General features: G+C 33.3%; 1 protein-coding gene across 1 annotated transcript in view; it reads left to right on the forward strand.

The window, feature by feature from the left end:
* LOC139482399 (very low-density lipoprotein receptor-like) overlaps positions 1 to 20,592 on the forward strand; it is a 110,406-nt gene that overhangs the window by 6,209 nt on the left and 83,605 nt on the right. Inside the window, exon 2 of the mRNA XM_071266305.1 lies at positions 2,938 to 3,109. Coding sequence (XP_071122406.1) covers positions 2,938 to 3,109 — 172 coding nt within the window. The remainder of the gene's footprint in view (positions 1 to 2,937; positions 3,110 to 20,592) is intronic.

Consider the following 20,592-nt stretch of genomic DNA (forward strand, 5'->3'; position numbering starts at 1 on the left):
CATTAACGGTACCAGTTTTTTCTACACCAGATGCGGATTTCGACAATAAAGTTCTGATCATAAGGTACTTGGAGGCTCCTTTTCTAATTATACTAACATATATTAACTTATAGCTTAGGAAATCAAATGCCTACACACAAGTGAAATTAATGATGTAAATGAGTTAGTGATCAGATGGGTCATTGTTGACAGTTTGACTCCCCGATTCATTATTTAAAAAATGGAATATGTATACTGTTTTATATTTTCCTGTGCGTGTATATGTGGTCATATCGTAGCTGCACCTTTCGTAACAATAAACATAGATTCTTAACAATGTTTGTAGAAAATGAGTCAGTAAATTCATTCGGAATCCTCTTTCTTTTAGAAATTTACTACTTTCTTCTGATTGGTTAATCTTTTCTTTTATAGTTTTGATTACTTCAAACAAAAGGTAGAAAAAAGAAAAATATCTTTTGAACATCTCTTTAACAGGATGTTTTTCTCTTTAAGAGCGCACAAGCGATATTATTCAAATTATTTTAAACATGTCTTTTTTCTTTGTACAATTATCTTATAAATAAGGACTTCCAAGTGCACTTAGCATTCGATTCGATATATCCACGTATAGTGACAAAAGTAAACGTATGGCCATAAAAGTAGAAACTGATGATTGTTTTTTAAAAAGATATAACAAAATGGGCAATCCTCTCTATAACGTCAATTTTTTGAAGTAGATGTCGTCCCAAAAAAACATATTACTGATAATTCTTTGTTTAAAGTTAAAAGATAAAAAACACGCCATAAAATTTTCGGAACGTTGCAATACGTTCATGTAAGGTGGTCCTGTGAATTATCATATACATTATTGTAGTATCTTTATTTAGCACATGGAGTGGTGTCGAATATTGGTGAAAAGTTATCATTACTATAATGTAATTTCATGGGACCCATATAAAAGCGAGAGGTTTGTCTAGCTTTAAAACTAGGTTTATTCTACAATTTTCTCCAAGTCGGGGTATACCATTTATTGTCCATTTGTTTGATGTATTTAGCTTTTGATTTAACCATTTGATTGACCACTTTCCTTTTTGAATTTTCCTGGGAGTTTTTTTTTTGGTGAGATTACTAGTTTCCTTTGCTTCATTGAATCTTAAAACTCTGAAACACTTCCAAGAGAGGGGCGACATATACCCGAGAGACATTCAAACTCATAAACCAATAATAGCTCCACATTTTGTACCCTTTTCAAGTATTTATAAAATTATTATACCATTTTCATAGCGAATTATATCTGAGCTCATCTAACATAAAGAATACATTTCACCCTACTTTTTTTGTAAAATAATTTGTTATGGTAACATTTTACCTTTTTCTGTGATTTACTGTTTGCCTAAATTTTTACCGTACACTGCATCTTTCCAAACATATACTTTACTAGATGATATGTTCCCGTAAGGTTTTGATATGCTACATATCATGTAAAAACCACAACTAAGAACATGGTAAATGTTAAGCGATCAATCAGAGTAAGGAAGACTGCCTTATGAACATTAAGTCATTACTTATAAAACAGAATATATGATGTGATTGCCAATGAGACAACTCTCCACAATAAACCAAGCACAACACAGACATTAACATATATAGGTCACCCTACAGCTTCTAACAATGAGCAAAGCCTATACTGTATAACTAGCTATAAAAGGCCCCGCAATGACAAATGTAAAACGATTCAAACGAAAAAACTAACGGCCTAATTTAGGTACAAAATATTAACGAAAAACATATCATAGTAATTTGCTTTCTTCGTTTACTCAATTTCGAGTGGCGCACATATTTTCGTTTACGCAGTCTCCAATTCAGCACATATGTTTGCTTACAAAATTTCGAATGCAGCACAACTGTTTCAAACAGCAAGTCAATAATTGCCAAGTCTTTAAAACAAAACAACAACATTTCTTCCACATCTATAAATGGTCAACAAGATATTAATGTCTTAAAATAAGTAAAAGCAACCTTTCTGTATAAGTTAACATAACGAACTGCACGATAAAAGCTCAAAAAATGACTGTCCTCAGTTAGAATAATATTTTTACAGTAGTTGTTTGCCGTTTTGTCTGCATTCAAAGTAACATTCTGTATTTAAACTTTTTTAGATGAATATAATTAGAAATTAAAGCAAGGTCATGGTATAAATAGATTTAAAGAGAGCATCACAGGGTCACAAACTTGACCCTAAACGTGTATATCCCCGTTTTATCTCGATATTTTAAAAACGATATGTATTAAAAAGTAAAATCACAGAAATACTAAATTCCGGAGAAAATTCGTACCGGAAAGTGCGCAATCAGATGGCAAAATCAGAAATTCAAACAAATCAAACAAATGAACCACAACTGTCATATTTCTGACTTGAAAATAGTGGATTAAAACTGATGTTCTAACTTGCTAAACCTCTCACTTGTATGACAGTCGTATTAATTTGTCCATTATTTTGACAACGATGTGTGAACAAATCAAACAGACATGATGTCTATAGATGTGAAAAAAGTGTTACAGCAGTCAATGTTGTGTATTATATTAATCACTATTAAAACAAAAATATATATATACAGATATACATGTCAACATTGAGCCAACACACCTTTTGAGTTAAATACTTATGATGAGAATTTGTTATTATCAAGTCTTGTAACAGCATACATGTGTATGTGCACTGTACAAATGCATATGCTCCTCACCAATGTTTCCTATTTTGAGTGGTCAAAGATAAACTGCAAAATGTTGAACGATATCGATAGTTTTTACATTTTAAAAATCAAAAACTATATGGGATACAAGATTAGCCCTGTTAAAATAGCAAATATATGACGTACATTATATATTTAAATAAAAGTTAAAGTAGTCAAGGTTTTTGTAGTATAGATTTTTATGAGTATTCGTGTTATTTTTCAGCTTTCACAGGAAACATTTTGTTTTCAACCAACACTGCAATTATAGAGTTTGATATTGATACACGCAATTTGGCAGTACTTGTGGAGCAGAGCGACGTTGTGTACGCCATGGACTATGATTACAAAAACCGATTCATCTATTTTCCGAGATACAGTACCCATGACATCGTTCGGTATGTAAACGTTTATTCTGATTATGTCAATAGTAACATAAGAATGCAAGAAAACAATCAATTGTAACAAGACATTCTAGTGATATACATATATATAGACATCTATATTCTAATTTTCTAAGGAATAGTGATACCTCAACGCAGGAGACAAGGTTGAAACTATTTTTCAACATTTCATTACTACAACCTCCAAACAATTATAAATATAAAGTAAGGATATCTACTCAATTCAATTAATGGTTCAAATTTTTAAATATGTCTTGTGTCATGAAAGATTTGTTTTAAAAATATCAAAAAGTATTGTTAACATAATTATCAATATCAGATATTTCTGACAATTGAACGCTGCATTGACATATTGTTTTATGTTCCAGTAGCTTCATTCTACAAATCCTGATTGAGCTTGTATAGTGTAGTGTCTACACCATCTCTCGTTCATCTATTACATTTTGTCTCTATATCATAGTCTCAGCCCTTCGTTAAATTGGGTAGTGGATTAACTTTAGATAAAACAATATTTATTAGAAAACCATGCTCAAACTCGCCTAATAAAGGAAAATAATTCAAGAACAGACATATAAAAGTCAGTGGGACAATTAGCACTAGTTTGTTGCTATATTTTGTCTGGTAAGTTATGACGGATAGCATTTGACATCTTTGGCCGAACAGGTTTATCATTTTACATAATATAATTTATTGTATGCTGGTTCATATTCTGAACGCAAATCTTTGCTCCTTTCTATTAAAATCCACACACAAAAAACAAATATGAAGTTTAGAAATGGAAAAAAATAAATAAAAACCAAAAGCGTTGAAAGTGTATCTACACGACCCAATCGTCAAAATCGCTTATCTACTACATGTATTACTACCATCGCTAACATGTTTAACAATAAAAATCGTGGTAACCCTTCTTTCGATAAACGTCATGGCGAAAATGACTTACATGTCCCCGTCTTTCTACCAACAATACGGTAAGGTCCACGTTTAATGTTCACACATTTTCTCTAAATTTTGATACTGATATAACTTGAAAAACAAACAGTAATATTATTTACTCACATGAATCAAACCGGGATGCGGTATTCAGTACGTAGGTGAAGCTAGACGATATTTATCTAAACGCACGAAATAACACCTGTACCGTTTTAAAAGACCCAATAATTCAAAAGTATCATTTATCAACACATTAAGAAGCACAATCATCCAATTAAAGATTTAACAGTTCGACCTTTAGAAGTAGTAAATAAGCAGCCTGGTGAATCTCATTCAAAGTGTGTACGATCACGGAAAATAATTGAATTATATTGGATTAAAAAGTTACCAACCCTCTCGGTCTTATGATACTATTATGGGAATTGGTAATTTACACATGGAAAAAAGTATTGCAACACCTTGATTTTTTAAAACTTGAAAAACCAGCCTCTTATTTTGGATGAAATATGATAAAATATTTGTAAAAAAATATTGAAACGTAGTTAATGAAAACATTGGCATTAAAACGAACAAAAAATGCATGAAAAAAAATGTTTAATCCAACCAAAATTTTTATAACAAAATGAAGTGGTTTTTTTTAAAAACGCATTTTACAACGTTTACTGTAGTCGAAATTTAAAATGTCAGACATTTCAAAATTATTCATTAGATGATTGATCACATCATGGTTAATCGTTATACGCCAAAGAGTTGTACTTTGTGCGCAGCCTCCATTCAAACGGATAACCGCATATTAACGTCTTCTGATTCCTGCCATAAGTCGACTAATTTGTTGCTAAGGAAGTAGAAACCATTCCTGATAAATGGTATTGTTTATTTCATGACGTGTTTCAACTGGGGTGTCCTTTCGTGCACTTAACGCCTAAAAGTGTCCCATATACGCTCAATATGGTTCAAATTTGGGCTACAATCGGGTCAAGAAAGATAAACTGAACGCCATTTGAACAATGGATCTTCCTCCAAGATGCTAATTTCCAACTTTGGCTATTAGATACGGACAGCTGTGTGTCTGTTCGTAGGCAAAGGTCCAAGAAATGGTCTTTTCGCACGATAACCAGTAGCGACGAGCCGATGTTGAACAGTTCTTGTTTAAAGGCTCCTGTATGGTCATCACTCTCATTTAAGAATTGTATTGTTTGCAATTGGTTTCCTTCTGACCAACCTTCAGTATGATTGATTTTCCCTAGAAGATGTTATATGTTGCACTTTGTAAATACAACCGTTTCTCAAAACACGCCTCTTTTTGGGAGATCTTGAACATTCAATTCCCAGTTATGCTATATGTGTTCCATCTCACAGAGACATAACTTGGGAATGTTACCAGTACATTTACATGTGCATATTGTTTACATTGCGATCTGTGGCAACCTTTCATTCGAGGTAGGGGTAGTTAAGAAAATTAGTGTTAGTTTAAACTCTGAGAAGTTCAGGGTATATAAACATTGAAAATATACCGCACAGCCCTATAATTTGACCTTTGAAAAAAAATAGGGGTGCAAATCACTGCATGAAATGATACGTTTACAAAGTTTATTCATAAATTAAATTTCTAGTTTTGAATTTAAGGTCTGATTTATGAAGAATTATTTTAGTAGTTTATGAAAGTTTAATAATTTTTTTAAATTTCTTATTTTCTTAAGTTTAATTCCGATTTATGGGTTATTAAACTTGTTATTTATTTGAAAAATAATAGCAGTTTAAATTTGTTATTTAAAAGGTTTAAATCTAGTTTATCACCGTTAAATTTTTCGTTTAAACATACGTTTATTTTTTATCAAAACTACTAATATCAGACGATTTAACTGAAATTTAATTTAGATTAAATAACAAGTTTATACTGATCAATTTTTGTTCGGTAAATTTGAAATTTAATGCCAGTTTTGGTATACGTTTATTTTTTATCGAAACTACTAATATCAAACGATTTAACTGAAATTTAATTTAGATTAAATAACAAGTTTATACGGATCAATTTTTGTTCGGTAAATTTGAAATTTAATGCCAGTTTTGGTAACGTGTTTTACATTGTTTTAACGGGGCCATTTATAGCCGACTATGCGGTATGGGCTTTGCTCATTGTTGAAGGCCGAACGGTGACCTATAGTTGTTAATGTCTGTATCATTTTGGTCTTTTATGGATAGTTGTCTCATTGGCAATCATACCACATCTTCTTTTTTATATTATGTTTCTTGTTTAATTTCAATGATGAAGTAATTCTTCTTCTTAAGGGTCAACAAGGCTTCACTACTGTCATATGAATACATGTTGTACAAAATAAAATGGAGCGAAAACGTTATTAAGAAAACAAGACGACTTTACGATCGGGCTTATTATAATTGTTCAAAAGGAAGAAGAAGAAAAAAGAAACTTTCGTTGAAAAAATATTTACACATTACGTAAATCAATATTTAAATCTTGAAAATCCCCCAAACCTTTAGAGATTTTCAAGTAAGTAAAGGTCTTCGTCAGATTTCCATGGACGTTCTGGTTATCTTTTATCCCAGTAACAGAAAATACAAAACACAACAAATAACAAGAGCTTGGATAATGGCTAAATTTCATTGATTGATTTTTATCGTCTTTTATAAGGAATAATTCAGTTATGAATAGTTTAAACAACATGTATTTATCGAAGTACATATGTACATATCAACAACACAAATAGAATATATTTTTAGAAACAAGCAGTTTTGATTATCCCCCTTATTATAAACTAAATATATTTTGACATTTTGACATTTTTCTTTCATTTGATATTTATAATAATCATATATATACGAAATTTACTTCTATACAGTGCACTTTGTCAGATATTTTTTAAATATCGTATTACTTTTTTGATAATATTTATGATGGGATGTAACTCTTTTTGTCAACAATCATAAAATTGAGAATGGAAATGGGGAATGTGTCAAATCATATCTGTTTCAGAGGAAAATATTAATTTTAAAAATAAGTTATCTCCCATTACATCGGAAAAGCGTAAAGATTTAAGATTATACATTTTAAAATTTGTCTTTCTTTTTAATATATTCAACACAGTTTTACAGATGGGTGGATAATTCTTTAAAAAAAAAATAACCAAATGTGCCGCATACTAGTATAAAAGGGCACACTAAAAAAAAAGTAAAAGCTGTTTTGGCGCAAATTTCACAATATTCACGAAGTAAACGGGATTTTTTTTCCCAGTCGTCGTATTTTGCTAACGACTCTTTCGCAAATAATGATACCCGTTTGTACAACATAAATCGCTTTTCCGTAAGTGAAAGTTATGCGGACGCATTTCATTTGCGCGCATTTTGTGATTATTAAGTCTCCCAAACAAAGTTTGGAGACTTATTGTTTTTGCTCAGTTCTTATTATTTTTATTATTCTTCTTCTTCCTCTTCTTCTTCTCCTTCTTCCTCTTCTTCCGCCACTTTAAAAATGAACTTGTCCTCAGCGTTTCTCCAAATCGCTTGTCAGATTAACTTAGGGTTTCATAGAATGTTAGACTTATATGTCTAGATGAGCAATTTATTGTTCGTTTGTGCATTGGGTTCTATTTAGGGGTATTTTGGGGGGCAGAAAGAAGGGAAAGGCATAGGATTCTATTTTCTAAAATTTTCAAAAGAATATAACTTGAAAACTATAAGTGATAGACACATGCAGTCTTCAGAAATGCTCAAAGGACAATAAAACAAATTGCATAAAACATAGGGCAAGTCCCATGGGGGTCATCCCCACCCCCTTCAATTTGAGAATATGCTATTATCTTGTAAACGACCCAGATACCCACCCCTAAAAGGAAGTCCCGGGGGTCACCCCACCCCATTCAATTTGAGAATGTGCTATTATCTTGTAAACGGTCCAGATCCCCACCCCTAAACCATATATATTCTTATAGAGGACAATAAAACAAATCAAATGTAAGAAAAGGGAAGTCCATGGGGTCACCCCCACACCTTTCAATTTGAGAATATGCTATTATTTTGTAAACCATTCAGATCCCCACCCCTAAACCATATATATTCTTGAATGGGACAATAAAACAAATGAAATAAAACTAATGGGAATGTCATGGGGGGTCACCCCCACCCCATTCAATTTGAGAACGTGCTATTAACTAGTAAACGGCCCAGATCCCCATCCCTTAACCATCTATATTATTGTAGGGGACAATAAAACAAATGCAATGAAATAAAAGAGAAGTCCCTAGGGAGTCACCCCACCCCCTCTTGTTTGAGAACTTGTAAACGGTCCAGATCCCCACCCCTAAACCATATACATTCTTGAATTTGAGGATAAAACAAATCAAATGAAATTATAGGGAAGTACCTGGGGTCATCCCCACCCTGTTCAATTTGAGAATGTGGTATTATCTTGTAAACAGTCCAGATCCTCATCCCTTAAACCATCTATATTATTGTAGGGGTCAATAAAACAAATGAAATGAAATAAAAGGGAAGTCCCTAGAGAGTCACCCCACCCCCATCTTGATAGAAAACTTGTAAACGGTCAAGATCCCCACCCCTAAACCATATATATTCTTGAATGGAAGAATAAAGCACATCAAATGAAATATAGGGAGAGTCCATGGGGTCAACCCCACCCCACAACTTTTAAATGATTGAGATCCCCACCCCATAACCATATATATTCTTGTATGGGACGATAAAACAAATCTAATGAAATGTAGGTAAAGTCCCTAGTGTTCACCACCACCCCCTCCTGTTTGAATACTTGTAAATGGATGGTACCATAGGAATGGTGAGTTATGGGAGCTTTGTTTGGGAGACTTCGTAACAGCATCCTGTTACAATTACTTCTTGGTTTTTTTTTTACGTTTGCGTAATTACATTGACGCGCATTAGTTTTTCAGAAACACTATGACAAGTAAATTAAGATAATTCATTTTTAAAATGACTGTACATATGTAGTTATATTGAACTGAACATGTTCAAAAGTTGAATTTTATATGTTTCACAATTCTGTATTTTATTTGTTTCTGAAAGAAATCGAAATGATATAAAAGCAGACCGCAATGAGGACCCCAAATTGGATGTATTTCAAATAGATATAGGAAGATGTTTTTCTACAGCGGAGATCTATGAACATGCACTGATACGCCTAGACTGGGAAAAGGATATCAAGGTTGGGGTAACCCACCCTTTTTATTCTGTTTTATTTAGTAAACAGCTTTTTTTCTTTTTGTTTCTATCGTAAACACAATCTAACGTTTGGGGCAGGTTACACGTGCTTACCTTTTTCTCTTATGTCCTCTGAGTCATTCAAAAAAAAAATGCAAAATGACGACCTGATTTAAAAAAAAAAAAGAAGGGGAACAATAAATGCAGGACCTTCTTTTGGAATCATACAGTGGATATAACTTCTGATCTCTCGTTAGAATTGTCAGAATAATCTGTCATAGAGCTGTTGTAAACTCTCCTAGAACAGTTCTACCTAGAACAGTTCTACCCCAAAAACTGTTCTAAGTAGAACTGTCAGAACCAGTTTTAGATAGAACTGTATTAAACTGTTATAGGTAGAACTGTTAGATCTGTAAATTTACTCTCGCATTTTTTTTTTTTTGTTCTGCCCTATATATATATATATATATATATATATAACAAGAACAGAACAATTGCGAAAGCAAATTTACAGATCTTACATTATTGGGTTGATGTTTAGACGAGTTGTATATACAGAATGTACACAGTCATGTATCACCATCACTGTAGATACATCTGTTGTAAAATTGTCACTGGTTCAGACGTACTTGTAAATATAATTATTTCTGTGACTGTATCTTACATTAATTTGTAGGATCCTTCACTATATATATAGATAATAGCTGATCTGTAAAAATAACATCTTCATGCCTTTTATAGTATGTACTGTAGAACGATTCTAGATTAAAACTGGCGAGGAAAGGTAACACCCGGCCAGCGAAAGCTTCATTTTTATGAAGCCCATGTGTTCGTGTGATCTAGCGCGCCGGTTACAGTGCAGGCGATTTAGTGCCACGATATCTCAGTAGCATGGGTTCGCCGGGATTCGAACCCATGCTACTGACATATCGTGGCACCAAATCGCCTGCACTGTAGCCGTCCCGCTAGACCACAAGACCACCTGGGCTTCACAATAATAAAGCTTTCAGCGCCCGTGTGTTACCTTTCCTCGTCAGTTTTAATCGAACGCCGGCGAGGGAAGAACAAAAAATTTTCGAAAGCAAAGTTACAGATCTAACATTGTTAGGTTGATGTTTAGACGAGTTGTATATATTTATATATTTATATATACCACTCGACCACCTTGGCTTCACAATATGTATATATTATTATTAATAAGACTTATTTACATTTAAGATAAAGAGTTCTTAATACTGTTCTATGTATAGAATTGACTAAATCAAATCTAGCCAATTTAGAATCGATTCTATGTGAAAGTTTGATATCAGAAGTTGATATAGAAAAAGAAATATATTAAAATATTTATAATTAAACTTTAATTTATTCTATGTCAACTGCAAAGGGATTATGTTGTATTGCAATTTTAATTGTTTTGCACAGCAGCAAATATTACACACTTTTAAAAAGAGAATGACATAGGTTCAGATATTGTCAAGCATTAATGGGCAGGCTGGAAAAGAAGAAATTGATAAATACATTGTACTGTTATGGGGGAGAAAGGGGGATAGTCATTTGGGGTGTAATTAATATTTTTCGTTTATCTTTTGATAAAATTGATTTTGACAAGGGCGTGTGCGACGTTGAAATGACACCAAAAGCTACACCATGTTATTTATCAAATGACATATTTACCTCAGTTTTTGTAGAAATGGAATTTGGCAATATGCCTTTATTGACTTGCATAGGAAGACATATGTAAGATATCTTTAGAAATGCCAAAAAAAAGGTGCAAGTAGTTATTACAACAAAAAGGAATGCTTATCAAAACAATCATACTAATTAACCAGATAGGTAAATACAGGTAGCTGAAACAAGTTCATGTTTTTCAAGTTTTTGAAAATCATGTGTTGCTGTTACTGCATTTGTACTTAAATAAATATGGATTTGTTATCTTAAAATGAAACAAAGTCATGTGCATATTGTCATAAAATCCAGTTTGCTCAAATTCTCTTTGGACTTCAAAGTTTATTTTTCAACATTTATATCTCGATTTATATAGTTGTGTGTGCTGTAATATTCTCCCATATTACTTGATGGAATTTCTTGAAATTTTGTATCGCATGTTAGTTAATTTACTATGTTTTATTTTCTTCAGTTTTTTCAGATATTTTTCTTGTTTTTAATATTTCTCCCTTTTTGTCGAGCCTGCAACTTTTGTCGCAAAAGCGATACATAGCCATCCTACATTCCGTCGTAGTTGGTTGCGGCCTCCACAAATATTCATTCTGTGGTAAAAGGTTTAAAAATGATAATAACCTTCTCAAACTGTCATTGATTTCTGCCAAACTTGGATAGAACCTTGTTTATGATCAAAAGCTAGTACATGTATCTAGTTCCGTATAGAACCTTTTAGAATTTTCTATAGTAGGGTTTCATAGAATAACATTGTGAAGGTGATTCGTTATGGTCACAAATCATCAGAATTCTTGTTACCCTATTTTATGGATTTTCTTTAAACCTTGTAACGTTTCCAGCTTGGAAATTATCAAATTTACTTATAGATTAATTAATTCTGATGATTTTTAAAGTTAAACAAATTGTTTAATTGAAATCTTCGTATAGTTTATATTAACTTATAAAATATTCAAAACGAAATGAAATTGAATAAACCGTTCAAACACTTGCAAAAAAATGTTACAGTAGATTGTCTTTCAAATACAGGTTTCTTGTCAGCAAGTCTTCATTTTGCACCTATTCCAGATTTTCTTGTTTAGGGTCAAGGGTGTCTATCAAAATTATAATCAGGAGAAAGTGAATGCAACTTTGGACCTAAAACCTTTGCTAAAGATATCAAGGGAGAACTTTTTTCCCAAGAAAACAAAATATTTAAGAAGATGAATTACCGTAAGCCAGAAAGAAATTGTCACGCAGAAAAGTCCCAAGGACTACGCAGTTTAAGTAAAATAAATGGTAGCTAAAATGTCAAAACTACTTTACTCCAAAGTATGTTTAAGTTCAATCAATATCTAAAATTTAAAATAAATAAAAAATGAATCCATAGATCAAGGACAATATTTTTGTTTAGCCCTCCCCCTTTTTCCAAGATCTGTTAGTTTTTGTTTTCTATTAATTACAGCTACGTATTACACTTGGAATTGAAAGTTTGTTTGATCATTTAAACAAACTAGACAGGCAGGGCAATGCATACCTCGTGCCTACTTAAGAGTTAATTTTTACGCACGAAAATATATATATATATCAGATCCTTTGTCGATGCTGGAATAATTGTTTATGGTACATCTTTGTTTTTTCCTGAATTCACTTCAACAATAGTTTTAAAAAATAGGAAGTCATTAAGTTAATGAGAAATTTATCTAGAATTTTTTTTTCCATACATTTTATTAAATTAAATTAGATTAAGAAATACAAGGAATAGAAAATAAATATTCGTTTTTTCATTATCAATCTTGTATTTTTTTCTTATTATAAATGTTATCTGGACTATTATACTATTAGTATAAGACCCTGTTTACACTGGCAACGAAACTGAATCGATCTTTATTTGAATCGATCTTAAATTTGAAAGACAAGGGCCGCGTTCGATAAGATCGATCTTATTTGTCAGTGTAAACGGGGTCTAATAGTCCCAGATTTTTTTTTCAAAATCATCATATTTTTGACCAGAGAGAGCAGAAAATACAATGAAACCTGTGGAAGGACAGGGACATACCAATTATACAAAACAATTTCTGATAAAAACAGTTTAACATTGAGGTTTACTTAGTCAACATACATCTGGTTACAATTAGTGAACCATAGAGAAAGTGTGACCACAAAGTTTATATATGTAACAGATTACTGATAACATGCTGAGATAAAACTGTAAATTATGTGTAAAATCAGGGCTTATGACTTAGAGTGAAATATAAAGTTCAATGAAAATCTTTATTCTCCCTGCAACATTGTTTTCTCTCACCAATTTCAAACAAACCTACTAGTAAATAGTTTTCAAATAAGATGTAATCTTAAATATTTTTTTAAAAATATAGACAGGGTTAGTAGAAAACAAAGATTTTTAAACTGGTCTTTTATTCCTGACTTTTATTTTCTGATTTGCCATGCATGCAGTGGCGGATTAAGAAATGTTCATAAGGGTGAGGATCACTGACTGCCGAAGAGGGGTACGCTGCAATCATGCCGCGGCAATTCCCTGTTTGACCAACCATTTTTGTTTTACCAAAAATTGGGGGGGGCTGCCAACTTAAAAAAAAAACCTCTAAATCCGCCTCTGGGCCATGCATGTGTCTATTTTCGTAAGCACGAAGTATGAAACAACGTGATTCTGTCACATGTAAAATTAAAGTCTGTGTTCAGGGTAAAATCAAATTTTCAGGGACCTGATTTTTTGCTTTCTGTCTTATCATGTTTTATCATAACATACCGAAGGCTGTTGGTGATCTTCGTTTGAATTGTCTAACAATTTATTACATTTTATGGCTTTTGCTCATTGTTGAAGGCCGTCTATCAACTTGTTTGTTTAATTTACCGTCGTTTGGTCTTTGGCAGATATTTGTGGTATTTGAAAATAAACAATATATTTCTTATTTCTATATTTTAGCCATCCTTCAATTATGAAATATTATGGGTGCTCGATGAAATACGAAAAGTATCAAAAACACGACATGAACATTATAAAGATTGCAAAAAAGTTAGTATTCAATTTGGGCCTACCCATATATCATATATGAACCGCGCTGAAGTACGTCCATTATTCATAGTTCACTATTCACTATTCAATATTAAAAAATGAATGATGAATAATGAAATGGTTTATGTTTCATTATTCAAATCGAAGCGGTGAATAGTGAAATAAATATAAAAAAAATTTGACTGTGACACTATAGCTATATTTTGATTCACAATGACCATAAGAGGGTTTACGGAGGACCTAAATGCAACAACATGCGTAAAAATGAGGAAATATAAAAAAGAAGATGTGGTATGATTGCCAATGAGAACAATATCCACAAAAGACCAAAATGACACAGACATTAACAACTGTAGGTCACCGTACGGCCTTCAACAATGAGCAAAGCCCATACCGCATAGTCAGCTATTTAAGGCCCCGATAAGACATTGTAAAACAATTCAAACGAGAAAACTAACGGCCTTATTTATGTAAAATACTGAACGAAAAACAAATATGTAACACATAAACAAACGACAACCACTAAATTACAGGTTCCTGACTTGGGACAGACACATACATGTACATAAATAATGTGACGGGGTTAAACATGTTAGCCCATTTTGAATAATGAAATGGATATTTTAAATTATGGAATGGACTGCTATGACCCTTCAGCCCCTAATTACAGATATATATTATACCTCAATCGAAAGCTTATTAAAAGAGGAACAAAAGGTATATAGTCAATATGTTCTGCAACGGATATTACAGGAGTAACCAAGGACTGAAATATCGAATTACGCGTGAACATTGAAAAATAGCCAATTTTAAATAATGAAATGAATATTTTGAATAATGGAATGGACTGGCAGGACCCTTCAGCCCCTAATAACATATATATATTATACCTCGATCGAAAGAGTGTTTCTCGTTTATCTTTTTTTTATATATAGATCAGACCTGGACCGTTGGTTTTTCCCGTTTGAATGGTTTTACACCAGTAATTTTTTATCGACCTTTATATCTTGTTGTTGGGTGTGAGCATAGGCCCCGTGTTGAAGACCGTACCTTGACCTATAATGGTTTACTTTTATAAATTGTGACTTGGATGCAGAGTTGTCTCATTGGCACTCATACCTCATCTTCCTAGATATGTGGATATCTTTCATAGAGTCTTATAGCGATCATTTGTACTCGTGCATGTGCATGGTTAAGTATAGGAATCAAAAGGCGATCGAGTTTGGTGGAGTCGAATATAGGTCAGGTTTGGATTTATTAATGGTGGCAGTAGTCAGCCAGTGATCAAGAAGTATTGTTCGAATAAATCTAGAAAACAGATAAAACGCAGATTAATGGCATTGAGCTCCAAGCGTCGTATATATTTATTTATCAAGTAAAAGTCAAGTTTATCAAGTACTGACCATTAAAATATGTAGGAAAGAAAGTCACTAGACAAAAAGTCACGGACAAAAAGTCACTTGGCAAAATAGTCACAATTTAGTTCTGAGATTAGTTTTCTTTGAAAAAGAAAACACTTAATAAAAAAACTAAATAGGGAATGTGTGCATGGGCCATATGCAGATAATCCCCCCGCTTGCATAAGACGTTATAAAGGCTCATAAATCAAGAACCTTAAAAGTGTGTTCCTGATGTGAGTTTTGTGGCAGTAAGCATTTTTAAACTTCATAACATTTGGTTGAGGCAAATTTGAGTTAGAGACAGGAAACGAAATATTCAGCAATTTTGCATATTTGTAAAAGGCATAACTCTGGAACGGTGAAAATTATTGTGACCAAAATTCAAACTTGATATGTGTTATGTGGTGATAAGCATTGTGTGTGAGATTCTTACATTTGGTTAAGGCAAACTAAAGTTAAAGAACGGATACATTTTTTTGAACGTACGGACGTATTTATAAAAAAAGAGGATGTGGTATGATTGCCAATGAGACAACTGTCCACAAGAGACCAAAATGACACCGACATTAACAACTTTAGGTCATCATGCGACCTTCAACAATGAGCAAAGCCCATACCGCCTATAGTCAGCTATAAAAGGCCCCGATAAGATTAGTACATTTTTACGTATACGTACGATCAGACAAGGTTAAAAATTAATGCCTCCTCGGCAACGGCGTGACTGATTGTAAGTGTGACTGTTAGTTTGTCCTATCAAATTTTCACTTTCTGTCTTGTGACTTTTGTCCTGTGACTTTCTGTCCGTTTACCTCAAATATTTGTATGATGACCTTTCTTGATCTCTCTCTATATATACTAACATTTCCCGACGAATATCTAGTGCATGGATTCTACTTCTTGATCCCTATTCGAATTTTATTGACTTTCAAAGGTTATCGCATAGAAATTGGAATCAGTGTCAAGCAAGATAGACACCCGAAAATTTTCGTTGAACGAGTCAAATCAATCTTCTGGTGGCTTCATCGATCAGTGTTGATTGAGTCTGATCGACAATGTGAACCTACTTCGTTAACTCGATACTTAAACATTTATCTTCTCTTTTCTTACTCGATGTTTGACTTTAATATTGATAAGAACTCGATTATGGGAATTCTTTAATATGAAACATGCCTGGACTATAATATATACATATTTAGATTTTTTTTGGCAGTCAAGTTGCTAATTTTTAAATAAAATTTAAGCCCAAATTAGCGGCCCAAAAAACCCAAATAAGTAGTTTAATTAGCTGATAATCTTTTTGCAAACCATAATACCCAAACGGGTTAAAATGCAAACATAATTTACACAATTATGCATATACATGTAACCAAGACGATGTGGTATGCTACGGATCGATAACGAAGCCGTACAGTAACATACATGTATATAGATACATGTTCTGCGTGCTGTCATTTGAAAGACAATTTCTCTTTATTTTCAAGGAATCCCCATTGCGAGTAAGATTTTATTGAAATATTATTGTATGATGTTTATAAATATTAAAATAAATAGGCATTTCAAAAAAGTTATTCCAAAAAGGCCGTTTTGTAATCTTGAATTTAATTTGTTCATTTATTTGGAGGTAGATGTCAGCCATTAAGACTCCATATACCTGCAGTGGCGATCCAGAACTTTTCATTAGGGGTTTGGGCAATGACTGACCTAAAGGGGGGGGGGGGGGGGGCCGCTCTAATCATGCTTCAGTGATTTTCTATATAATCAACTCTTTTCTTCAGGAAATGGGGGGCGACCCCGTCGCCCCCCCCCCTAACCCCACCCACCCGGATCTGCTTATAACCTGTCTCTTTTCTAATGTATATTTTTGTTTAAACATGATATATATGTCCATGTATATTTCCAGATATTTATATACCAAAATGGAGACCTACACCTATATAATGATCTGATTTGCGCTACATTGCCATTCCCTCTTAAAACATTTTTAAAACAAAGCTTATCGACACTTGCAAATTCCTACAGTCTATTTTTGATGTCAAATGGGTGCAAATTTACAAATAATGCCGGAAACATCTGACACATTTACAAAATTTTAATGTGGTTTTAACCGCAACACGATAAATACTACTAGCATCAGACACTTAATTAGAAATAACCCTGACCGTTTTAAATTTCCCACCCTTTTCATATATTAATGAAGCTTGAAAGACCTATTCAAGCTATCCCTATAGCCTTCCCCTGGGAATAAATGCATTAAGTTCCATGATAAGAAAAATATATAGTATGAGAATAGGGAATTTAACTAACGGATCCAGAAATGTTATACGTGGGGGGCACACTGACTGCTTAAGATAGGGGGGGGGGTGTCCGCTCTGGTCATGCTTCAGTGATTCCCTATATAATCAACCAAACTTCCCCCAGAAACCCGGGGGGGGGATCCCTGGTCCCCTCTAAATCCGCCTCTGAATTTGACACATCCTCTTTTATAATTTTGACGACTCCTCTCCCAAAAACAACAGTTAAAGATGCTTTTCGAGCATCTGTACAATATTGTAGCAGGCTATTCTTCCGACTAAACTTTTGTTTTGTCTTCCAAAGGTAATCATTCAGTTTTGGAATGTTGACCTTGCTATTGAAATTTTATAATTTAAAAACACAAGTTGTGCACATTGACAACGCTCCAGTCTGAACACTCTTAAATTATCCAGTAAAACTGACAAGGAAACTTATCAGTAACTGCATAACCTCAAATTAACATGTCATTTATATCAACCCCATGCAACTAGGTACACAGCTGCGTTCAATGAAACATGATCACAGATAAAAATAGATGTAAATTCTGATTCAGATCCTTTCTTTTCGATACAACATATAAAAAAAAAAAAAAAAAAGGGGGGGGGGGGTGTTCAGAAGAAGAATTATCTTTAATTTTAAATAAAACTGATGTATTGGAATTATTTAAAAGGTGAATGTGTAATATAAGCTTATAATATATTTTAGACGGTTCAATAGAAAAGTATATTGATGCATTTTAAAAAGAGATCATTACTCTATATACCTTTAACTTAAGGGGAAAAAATACATCACCAAAGATTAACCAAAATATTTTAACTGACAATACTACTGTGATAAAAAGTTACTAAACATCTTTACACATTAAAGACATGAATTTAGGAACACGAACTGAAAAATATATATTTATATAACTTCAGTGAAAATTGAAAAACAGTTAGTGAAATATGAATTGTACAACTCAACATGTATTGATTAGTAAATGCAAAATTATGTCCGTAACGCGTTCATCTCTATGTATACAACTAAACTGACATTTTCAGTTGGAATGATTTCGGAGAAGCAAAGGGTTTTTGTTTCTTTGATTAATAACTATCTAGGTTTTACAAAGTATTCAAAAAGTCTTGTTTTGGCCTCTATTATTATAACAATTTTAAGCAATATATCCTTAACCCCTAAATCGACCCAACCTTTCTTTTGTGGAATGAAACCTCAGTGGCGGATCCATGCATAATTTTTCATAAGGAGGGGCCCGTCGACTGACCTATAAAAGGGGGCGCTCCAGTCATGATTCAGTGATTCCCTATATAATCAACCATTTTGTTCCCACAAAAATGGGGAGGGGGCCTCTGGGTCTTATGAATCTTGTGCTTTAAATTATAGATATTATTACTAGTATACTGATATTCCGAAAATCATTAAAAATACCCATTTGTATTCTTCACCAACGCTAGCAGAGGGGCATTATGTTTTCTGCTTTGTGCGTCCGTTCGTCTGTTCGTCGTCCGTCTGTCCCGCTTTAGGTTAAAGTTTTTGGTCAAGGTAGTTTTTTTATGAAGTTGAAGTCCAATCAACTCTAAACTAAGTACACATTTTCCCTATACTATGATATTTCTAATTTTAATGCCAAATTAGAGTTTTGGCCCCAATTTCACTATCTACTGAAAATAGATAATGATAGTGCGAGTTGGACATCCGTGTATTGTGTTTACATTCTTGTTTGCACTTTACTCCTGAACGGTTTGAGCTATAACCAACAAAATAAAACCCAACCCTCCCTCCGTTGTGCAAATATTTGTAGTATAATTTTATAGATATCAATACACTTTTACACAAGTTATTGTCCGGAAACCAGAAAAACGTTGTTTTGCTTATTATGGCCAGTTTTTGGTCCCTAATTCTTTTAAACCATGATATGGGACCATAACATTCAAATTCTAATTTAACGCTATCATTGATTACTCATCATTTGCACAGGTCTGATCTGCATTTCTTTTGCGCTGATTTTTTTTTATTTCTTTTTTGCCGAATTAGTGTTTCATTTGCGTTGTTTGTGTACATGTTACTTACAGGGTCGTTTTGATCATTATAAATCTCTTCCGTTAGCCAGTACATAAGTTATAAATTGTCAATCATAACATGTATATAACTGTTGTAACATACTCAAGAGGAGGTGAAAGTAGGCTTCCGAGCAGGATTATAAAAAAAGAATTTAGATGTGGTATGGTTGCCAATGAAACAACTCCCCACAAAAGACAAAAATGACACAGAAATTAACAACTATGGGTCACCATTTGGCCTTCGACAATGAGCAAAGTCGATACCTCATAATCAGCTTAAAAAAGGTCCCTATCTGACGATGTAAAAAAATTCAAACGAGAAAACGAACGGCTTAATTTTTGTACAATAAATGAACGAAAAACAAATATGAAACACATATACAAACGACAACCATTGAATAACAAGCTCCTGACTTGGGACAGGCACATTACATAATGTTTCGGGGTTAAACATGTTAGCGGGATCCCAACCATCGCCCTAACGTGGGACAATGCCAATGGTATAACTGTTTAAAAACATACCAGTAAAATTAAAATAAAAGCACTCTGTTTACATCCATGAAAAACTGCACCGTTATTCTTACAGTTTTCAACGCGTGCAGCCGACCAGCAATGAGATGGCTAACTTGAAGTTCAGCATATACAAGTACAACATCTTAGAATGCATGGATGACGGCTTCGAGCGTCAGACATAATGTCAAACGTGAAGCAATCCTCGATTTCATGGGGGAAGGAATGGTCACCGCAAAACTGCGATAGCCATTTACCAATTTCACTTGAGTTTTCTCTCTACTAGCCCAACAGACTGGACCCCCCCCCACACACACACACCAGTTATTTCTGCGCCAGATGAAAACGACAGCAGCCTATTTGCAAGGAACAACAATTATTATGACAATTTATAAAGCCCCAGTCCCA

Source organism: Mytilus edulis, chromosome 7 (genome assembly GCF_963676685.1).
Source record: "Mytilus edulis chromosome 7, xbMytEdul2.2, whole genome shotgun sequence".
Lineage (NCBI taxonomy): Eukaryota > Metazoa > Mollusca > Bivalvia > Mytilida > Mytilidae > Mytilus > Mytilus edulis.